Source organism: Brassica oleracea, chromosome C4 (assembly GCF_000695525.1).
Source record: "Brassica oleracea var. oleracea cultivar TO1000 chromosome C4, BOL, whole genome shotgun sequence".
In the NCBI taxonomy this organism is placed as follows: Eukaryota; Viridiplantae; Streptophyta; class Magnoliopsida; order Brassicales; family Brassicaceae; genus Brassica; species Brassica oleracea.
In genome coordinates, this window is record NC_027751.1 from 6,758,905 (window position 1) to 6,768,185 (window position 9,281).

General features: G+C 34.2%; 2 protein-coding genes and 1 long non-coding RNA gene across 5 annotated transcripts; 1 reads left to right on the forward strand and 2 right to left on the reverse strand.

Annotated features, from left to right (window-relative positions):
- Nucleotides 1–1,263: 1,263 nt before the first annotated feature.
- LOC106340527 (protein ALUMINUM SENSITIVE 3) lies at nucleotides 1,264–2,805 on the reverse strand. Its single transcript, XM_013779396.1, has 2 exons — nucleotides 2,171–2,805; nucleotides 1,264–1,694 (listed from the first exon to the last, which is right to left on the reverse strand). Exons 1-2 carry the CDS (start codon nucleotides 2,795–2,797, stop codon nucleotides 1,383–1,385), a joined length of 939 nt encoding a protein of 312 aa, XP_013634850.1. The 5' UTR covers nucleotides 2,798–2,805; the 3' UTR covers nucleotides 1,264–1,382.
- A 908-nt stretch (nucleotides 2,806–3,713) lies between these two features.
- Nucleotides 3,714–5,215, reverse strand: LOC106340145 (pentatricopeptide repeat-containing protein At2g37320). Of its 2 annotated transcripts, XM_013779006.1 has the most exons (2): nucleotides 4,213–5,215; nucleotides 3,714–4,125 (listed from the first exon to the last, which is right to left on the reverse strand). In XM_013779006.1, exons 1-2 carry the CDS (start codon nucleotides 5,162–5,164, stop codon nucleotides 3,719–3,721), a joined length of 1,359 nt encoding a protein of 452 aa, XP_013634460.1. In that variant the 5' UTR covers nucleotides 5,165–5,215; the 3' UTR covers nucleotides 3,714–3,718. The 2 variants fall into 2 exon arrangements, with proteins under 2 accessions (XP_013634460.1, XP_013634459.1); XM_013779005.1 differs by having other exon boundaries at nucleotides 3,714–5,215.
- A 1,066-nt stretch (nucleotides 5,216–6,281) lies between these two features.
- On the forward strand, nucleotides 6,282–7,200 carry LOC106341339. 2 transcript variants are annotated; one of them, XR_001269606.1, is made up of 3 exons: nucleotides 6,282–6,369; nucleotides 6,492–6,665; nucleotides 6,882–7,200. It is a non-coding gene; the product is annotated as an uncharacterized LOC106341339 (long non-coding RNA). The 2 variants fall into 2 exon arrangements; XR_001269607.1 differs by having other exon boundaries at nucleotides 6,291–6,388.
- The last annotated feature ends 2,081 nt before the right edge of the window (nucleotides 7,201–9,281 follow it).

Consider the following 9,281-nt stretch of genomic DNA (forward strand, 5'->3'; position numbering starts at 1 on the left):
TTTTAGTATGAAATATCCTTTTTGGTATAATTTCAAAGTTATAAACTTAGAATCTGTTACTGATAAGATGAAAAAGATTAATTATAGTCCTGATTCCTGAATATAGGAGCTATCATTAAGATTTATTTTCAATAATTAATTATTTATGTTGATTTTATCCAACTTTAAAACTTTCAAAATTGTTTTTATGTGGATATATCTAAATTTAGGGATTATATAGATTTATGTAGATTGACTTATTTTCATAAATATATATTTTTTAATTAGGAATCAAGTAGGGATTACAATTTCCTGTATTTATTCTAAATTTTAATCAGGATAAATTAATGTCATGTAACTATGTCATTAATCAGGATTAAAAAAAATGTCATGCGTTCGTGTATTTAGTAGCTAGCTTGTGGTTATATTCATTCCGTAGCCATCTCTACAGAAAATGGTGGTTACACCAATGACGAATTAGCATTAGCTAAGTCTTTGCTATCGCGTCTTTAGGTTGATGTTAACCTGACGTAATCATAACGTATTTAAGTGAGAACTTCTCTTAATCATATAGCATATTTGCGAAAAAAGTCTACCTAAATCAAAGAAGACTTGCATGACTATTTATAAAATATGCTCTTCTTCTGCGTTAACCTTAGCACACTTCTAAAATCTGCTGAATGTTTCAATCAGAGCAACATGTTATAATTTTATACAAAAGAAAATCCATAAATATATGTTTTAATTTGATAGGGATTGAAAATGACGACATGCAATTCAGTTTTCAAGACTAGGCATACTAACACGTGCTTAAAATGGCATGTTGCAAGCAGTCAATATGAGCCGGTTATAAAATGTTTGCTACATGTTTTTCTTTTTCAGTAATTGTGATTTCAACTTCTGAGCATTGATTATGATACATCTTATTTTACTCTAAACCCCTACTAATATCTATGTCTTTTCATGATCCTTAGATGTAGTCCAATTGTACCCAATGGAGAGGGTTAAGGTCCCCTTGAATTCCCCATGTGGGATACTTTATCCGAATAACAGCAAGGCGGATCAGACCATGATCAAGACAATAGAAATGACAGAGACAAAGTTGTTAGTCCAGTTGTGGGACGCAATGGTGACAACCCGAGAGAGGACCGAAGCCCCCATTGATGATGATTACGAGCCTAACTGTGCTTCCCATAGAGTCAACTGTGCTTCCCATAGAGTCACCTTGACTCTAATAGCTCGCCGCCTCAGGTTGCAGGCACTCTAGCATGTTGTACTATTTGATTGTTTTGGATGTTTTTTGTTCAGGTTAATTACACAATATGTTTTTAAGACATAATGGTTTGGTTTTCAATTTCAGACAATTGGCAAATGTTGTTGAAAGTATAAGGATGATTAAAATTTCAACTTGAGAAGACATGAGTTTGTAACTGGTAAGCTTTAGTGAAGAAAGATGGCCAACAAAGATACGTACACATGATGCTACTAACCGTGGCTGCTCCAACAATCATGTTCATCACAACGATCTGTAGCTGAATAGCTTCAAGAGGCGACGCTCCGCCCATTATCATACCGGTCATCGCCCCTGGTAGAGAGATCAAACCAACGGTTTTGCAGCTATCCAAAACCGGAGATAGAGATGTCACCAAAGCTCTCTTCACCTGTTGCAGCGTAGCTTGTCGTGGTGTTGCTCCTAGTGCTAATGCCGTCTCCACCTATGGTTTTCCGCACATCAATTAAACCGGAAACTTGGTTCGATTAAGTTTGGTAAAATCAATGTTCTAAAAATTGGTCATAGCAAACAATTTTCTTAAGATCTGATTTATGTGATTCAAATCGATTTAAAGCTTTATAAATTGATTAAAACACTCTAAATCTGTTTACATCAAGATAAATTAGTCTAAATCTCTTAAATCAAGCAATAATGTTCCTTAAAATCCACAAATTTGTCTAATTTATTTTCTTCGTTTTTGTATATCTAATTTTTATGATTTGTAAAAACTATTTTATAATATAACTTAAAAACTAGAATATATAACATAAATGTAAAATATATAAAAATAAATCAATTTGTTAACAATTATGCTCTGCCTAGACTTACAAACAATCCGCATAGTTGATAAAAAGCTCCTAGTAACTTTTTGAACTTGGTTCGGTTAAGTTTGGTAAAACGTAAAAGTAAAATATGTACCAGGTTAAGTTGCATCTTGATGTCATCTCGTAGCTGTTTCATTGTAACTCCAATGACCGTCATGGCGTTCCCAACCATCATCCCCGCCACAGGGATCATATACCTCGGAGTGAAAGGAAAGACGTTGAGGACAACAAGCAGAAACATTGTTATACCTGTTCCGGCGAGGATAGAAACCCCGGCCACGTACTTTCCACGTGGAACGTGCTTGGCACGTTGTCCGGCGGTGTAACCAGCGACGAAGACCATGAAGAGATAAGCGAGGATGATCCAGCCTGCGTTTTCTTGGTTAAAGATGAACTGAAGAACGAATCCGATAACAGAGAGCTGAAGAAACGATCTGAAAACAGAGTAAATCATTTCTCCTTCCAAAGAGAGGTTCTGTGAGTAGGAGAGAGCCACGGCTAGCAGGACCACGGCGAGCGCCGCCGCGGGCTTCACCATGTTTCTGAGATACTCGATCAGCCATTCGTAGTCCTTGAGGAAAGTTGCTACCCAGTCTAGATCCATGCCTCGCTCTCTTTTTTTTTTTTTCTTCTTTTGTCGTTTTGGTAGTGGTGGAGAGGTGGGAATAATAGTGGACAACAAGTTACAAAGGAGTGGAAAAAGAAGACACTTTCCACTCATCTTTTAATCATCGACTCATGTAGTCATGTGTTGGATTCGATCACTTTAGTTGTAGACATCTTTGTTTCTGCATTATCAGATAAATAATTTAAAAATCGATGTTTATTCAATGCTTCTCAATATTTAAGAAACCGCTAAACTTAACTAGAGTTATTGATTAGACGAACGTTTAGATCGTTTTTTGTACATCTAAACAGATTTTTTTTCAAAGTTATTTCGTTTAAGTTGAATTTATCGACCATGTGAACTAGACCGTCTAGAACGATTTTTAAACACTGAAAATTCCAGTTAGCACTTAACAGTAAATAGCTAAAATATGAAGAAAATAATGTAATAAAAACGAATAGAATAGAAAATAAGATAAGTTCAGTTGCCACCTACAATAAATAACACAGTTGATGTGTTTCTCTATTTTAAAAAGTTACCTAATTACGTGTACAATAAATAACACAGTTGATGTGTTTCTCTATTTTAAAAAGTTAACTAATTACATGTTTTTCTTTAAAAAACTGGCCTAACTGATTACGTGTTAAGCAAGAACTAGTGATGGATTGCTCAAACAGCTTTGCATTGCAGAGAAGTTGACTTTTAAAAACGACCGTTATCCAAACCTGAATTAAATACAATATCAATCGTGCAAACTCATACTTCAGAAGTTAAATTATAAACCAAAAAAAGTTATTGTAAGAGTGACTCCACTTTTCATTATTTTATTTTCACTTAAATTATTATATACAACTCCTGGGTGCATTTTACCACACTATACAGCCATATTCACTTGATTTCGTCTTGATTAATAAATTAATTCAAAGTCTTTTCGTATAGTTATAGAGTTGAAAACGTTAAAAGTAAAAAAGACGCCGATGTGTGTAAAAGATAAAGTCTATTGTAATATTATTGACTTATCTGTTATGTGTTGTATTAGAGAGGTTCCATGAGATCTACAAGACAATGAAGAACATAAACAATCTCTACTATTCTACAGTTACTACCATCTTCAGCTTTAAACATGAAAACATCGTTATCAATCTCAATCCAACTACACCCTGGATTCGTCTTCAGCCCTTTATCTTTCATCGCTTTCCTCACCATCGCCGCCTCTTTATAGTACCTCACACTAGCGTAAAGATTCGCCAGCTGGACATGCGTGGCTGCACATTCAGGTTCAAGCATCAGCCGTTCCTCAGCCGCTCTGATTCCCGTCCAGACATCTCCGTGAACACGGCAAGAGAAAAGAAGAGATCCCCATATCACTGCGTTTGGTTCCATCGGCATGGTTTCGATCAGCTCTAAGGCTTCTTGCAGCAGACCAAACCTCCCGAGAAGATCTATAAGACAAGAGTAATGGTTGAGCTGTGGTTTCAAGCCGCGTTCAGACATCGAATTGAAGAACTCTCTTCCTTCTTTTACCATACCAGCGTGTCTGCAAGATGAGAGGACTCCAAGATACGTGATTGCATCAGGCTTTGTCCCACTTTTGGCCATCACTACTTCAAAAAGCTCGATTGCTTGCGTCGCAAGTCCGTGCTGCGCGTAACCAGCAATCATAGAGTTCCAAGAGACGACATCTTTGTCTAAAAACTGGTCAAAGACACGGAAAGCATCCTTCAAGTCTCCGCATTTACAGTACATCGAGATGAGAGCGTTTGAGATATGGAGACAAGACTTGAAACCTGTCTTAAGCGTCTGGCAATGAACGCTTTTTCCTTGCCCTAACGCTCCGCTTCCAGTACAAGCGCTCAAAAGAGCAGTGAACGTGTAATCATTCGGTTGTTCGGAGGTTGAGTTTTTCATCTTTGAATAAAGCTTCAAGCAGATATCCACACGCCACTCCTGCGCAAACCCTGAGATCATAGCCGTCCACGAAACCACGTTCTTCTCAGGCATTTCAACGAACACTTTATGTGCGTTATCTATCTCACCAGAATCTCTGTACAAAGCGACCAAAGAGCTTCCTACGTATACATCTGAGGCAAACCCACTTTTTAAAGCTAAGCAATGAAACCCAGACCCGGTTCGAAAGTCACGATCCGACCCGCAAGAGCTCACGTTGGAAGACAAACCATAAGCATCGAAACTACACTTGAGAACTGAAGAATGCTCGAGAATAACTTCTTCCAGGACGCTTGAGACTCCATGTTTGGTTCTTGAGAGGCCATGATCATCTCTGAGATGCTTCGAATCTGTTCGCAGAAAGTCCGTAACGATTCCAAGATTGTTCTGGCGACTCGAAGTTCCACCTGGTTTCGAAGATATGATGTTTAGAACTCTCAGAGCGCGAGCTCGTCTGTCGACTTCACTTGCGTCGTTCGATATAGCACGATTCAGTGAACGAACTCGAGAATGATATTTTCTCAGACAAGACATGAAACTCAACGAGTCTTGTCGATTCCGACACTTCACTTCACTTTGGATAAATAGATACAATTACATATGGGTGTAAGCCAATTTAAAAGCCCACTTAATTGCCTCTTGTTGGGATGTTAATGATAGTGACTTCTGTGACACTTGGTGAATAATCGTATAACAATGTAACCATCCTGTAATCAAAAATAGTTAAACTGCAAAAAAAAATTATTTAAGTTACGATTTTTTTAAAAAATTTGCGGAATGATGGAATACATGTTAAATTGATCAAAAAATTTATATAGTATTTACTTTGTTATAAAGAAAAACAAAATGTGAAAATAACTAAAATTTATTAAAAGTACTTTAGTTCCTATTATAAATATTTAGCTTATCTTTCAATACGTTTTAATAATAAATTGACATTTTATAATACTACAAAACAATTTATAGTATAACTTTATTTACAACATAGCTATTTACCACTACAAAAATTATTGCTATTCATTTAAAATTTAAAATGTTATTAGCATATAATTTAATGATATGAAAGTGTTAATTTTGTAAAATTTTCCACAACAATATACTAAAACTCACTTTTCCACCTAATGAAAATTCTCTTTATATTTTTGTCAGCAAAAACATAAACCTGCGTTTTTGCATTTTTTTTTTCATTCCGCAACTTTTCTTGGTAAAATATTTGCGGAATTGCGTTTGAAACGTGATTCCGCCATTCCGCAAGGTTACCAATTAGAGCCAATATGGTTTAGTAATTAATTTTCCTTTGGAATTAACGTCAAACAAGATTAGGGATATGTTTATGTCATTAATTTAACAAATAGGATGATTCCTCTTGTTCACTCACATGAATATTTATCAAATCATATAATATAAACAAAACCTTGCAGTAAAAAGTTGATTTTATACTTTTTTTCTTGAAAAGGTCTTCTTGATGTGAGTGATTACCACGCACGAGAACTGCAGATTTCTGTGTCTTTTAGTTATCCAAAACAACAAAGGTAACAAAAAGTCCAATCCCACATTGTCGTTTTGCTTACACACACACACTGTCCTTTTGCTAACAATCAGAGTTATTTACTGTCCCTACATCACAGGAGGGTTTTAGGTTCATTTCACTCCTCTCTCTCTGAAGTGAATGGATTTGAATCTGTTTTTCAATTTGGACTTCAGAATATTCTCGAGTTTTTCTTTGGAAGAGTGTCGTGGTAAGTTGATTTTTTTAAGGTATGATGTTGATATGTTCTTTATTAAATGAATGTATTGTAAATCATAATGACATGATCTAGCAACACACTGGTCTTACCATTGTTAGTTTACCTTTTTGCAGCTAGTTGTGAGTTGAGCTTTATAAGCGTTAACCAATTAGGTTCTCGTTGTTGAATAAATAAAGAACCATATGACGATTGATCTGATAACTGTGGAGTGTCTAAGAGGGAGACTACTTGCAGAGAGGCAAGTTTCAAGGTCTGCTAAAGAAGAAGCAGAGCTCATTACCAGAAGGGTAATAACTACTTGTTTAGGAAACATTTTTTCCCACTTTTTTTTCTAGATCTGTATGATCAAGAACCATGAAAGATGCATTTTTGTTACTTAAGTACAAAGAGAGATTCACTTGCTCTGTTCTCTTTTCTTATAACATTGGACCGAAGAGGAGCTGTTTTTTCTTTAGCTTTTAGTGTCATCTGTGTTTGTTTAAAAGCTAATCTTTTGGAAACAGATGAAAGAGCTGGAGAAACATCTGAAAGAAGAGATCAGATTAAGGGAGAAAACAGAGAAGAGACTCAAGTTTCTGATGAAAAAAGCTTGAATTCATTAAAGGATCATCACACTGTTCTGAGGATTCAGAGCAATCCAGTTCATCTGAAGCTTCTTGTTTGTCATCAGTTTCCACTTCAGCAACCAAAGAAGAAGAAAAAGAATCTCATGAAAATGGATTTGTGGAGGAAGATGAAATTAATCAAGCAACTAAAAAAATGTTTCCTCCGTTGAAAAAGAGTCACGTTCAAAGCTCATAGATCTTTCTTCTGGTGAAGAGAGTGTTGTTGCTTGTTGAGTCATGAAGGACAATCACAGTTGGTATTGATTTTTTCTGAGCGCTCAAAATACATCTTAAGAGTTCAAAATTTTAAACCGAGAAGTTCATGGTATGTTGTATTTCATTTCATTATAACTTATAAGTGGGTAGTTATTAGTTATCCTAACTATTATGAGCTAGCGTTGACATTATCATGTTGTAAACCTATTGGTTTTGATGCATTAGTAATGATTTTATGAAATAAAATTTACATTTTAAATGTGTTTAGTGGACGACAATGAACGATATCTAACTTTCTTATAACATTAAACCAGGTTACAAATAGTGTGACAAAAAGTACGTATAGCATGCCAGTACAGCAATTTCTAAATCCAAACATTGCTTATAAGTATCATAGATCGTAATAGAGATTAACAGACTTAAACCGATTTGCATGTCTATATACGATATGATCATGGTTAAGCTTCAACTAGGTGATAACCCCACATCTTGCTCGCGATGAAATATCTACATGTTTGCAATTTAAAATCAATTATGTATTTGTAATTTTTGTTTATTTTTCTACGTATAAGAACATGTTTCAAATTTAATAAAGCATAAATATGATACAAAATATTAAATAATGTTTTTTGTTGTTTTTATTTTAGTGATTTGATCGTGGTAGTTGTTTAAAGATTGAGTTTGTTTTTTTGTTTACCTCATCATAATTGATTTTACATTTATAAAAACGTAATATAATTTTACATTCAATTTTATTCAGCCTATTTTACAGATTCTTAAAATCTATGTAAAGCCTAAAACGAATTCAAATTGACTGAACTAAAAATATAACCTTTTCTTTCAGAGTTTCAATGGAAAGAATCGAAATCATTCTCTCTCGGCAAAACAAAGAAAAAAAAGAGTATGATATGCAACTAAATTTTGCTCAAACTATTCTGTAACATTATATATACAAATATATAAAATTTGCAGGAATTCCTCCGTTTTCATTTTCCTTTTCCAATATTTATTTTCATAAAAATAATCTCAATTTTCTTTTTAATACATTAAATTACTAAACATCAAAGGAAATAGTTTAATGCTTATTTATTTCCATATTTGAATTTGATGATATATATTAAAGTATTGAGTGGTATATTTAATATCACTTTTTAATAATTCTAGTAAAGTCACTCCAATCATAAAAAGAGACTGAAGAACGCTCATACGTAAGCATGTTTTTCAAAATTGTCATTTATCCAATGTTCTATGATTAATATATATAGGACTAGATATAACGAGATACTGGATGTGATTGGTAAGAGCTGTGATTTCATTTTTTGGCTGTAGAAATATTGCTGTGACTTTTTTGGATTTGGCTCTATATTTTTAACTTTTAAAGTCTTTAAATTTGGGCTGTAAGAATTTGTTTCTGCAAAGCAATTATAAAAACATAAATTAAAAAAGTGTTGTGGACTTAAAAAAAGAGCCGTGAGTTTAAAAAAAATATAAATTAAGATTGGTGTAGATTTAAAACCGTGGATATAATTGTGGATGCGAATAGGAACAACAACAATAACGAAGCAGATCTACTAATAGTAGTATAGTTAAGGCGTCCATTTCCAGATTTTAGAGATACTATATCTATCTATCTATCTATATATATAAAGAAATGTTCGCCTCTCTCCCGTGAAGCCACATCATCAATTCGTGCGTTTTAGGAGTGACACGTGTCCCATTTTATATTTAGGACCAAAATAAATAAATGCAGTTAAGGGTAATTGAACCTAACACCTCTAGCACTGGTAATTTCTCTTAGAACCACTAGGCTAAAGTCACTTTTTATAAATATGTGGCCGCGAAAATACTTATTATCGTGTCAGCTGGAAGTCCATGCTTCTTCTGCTTGTGGTCAGGGCCGATACTGAACTGACGTCAAGATGAAGATCGTGAAGTTAAAAACTTTGCTCCAAACAGTTTTGCAATGTTTCCAACCTTTATAACTTGATGCATATAATATATATCAAAATAAATTTGTTGTACACACTTTTATTAGTTTTGCTTTTAAAAGAAGGTATTTACAGTTATAAATGTTTTGTGCCA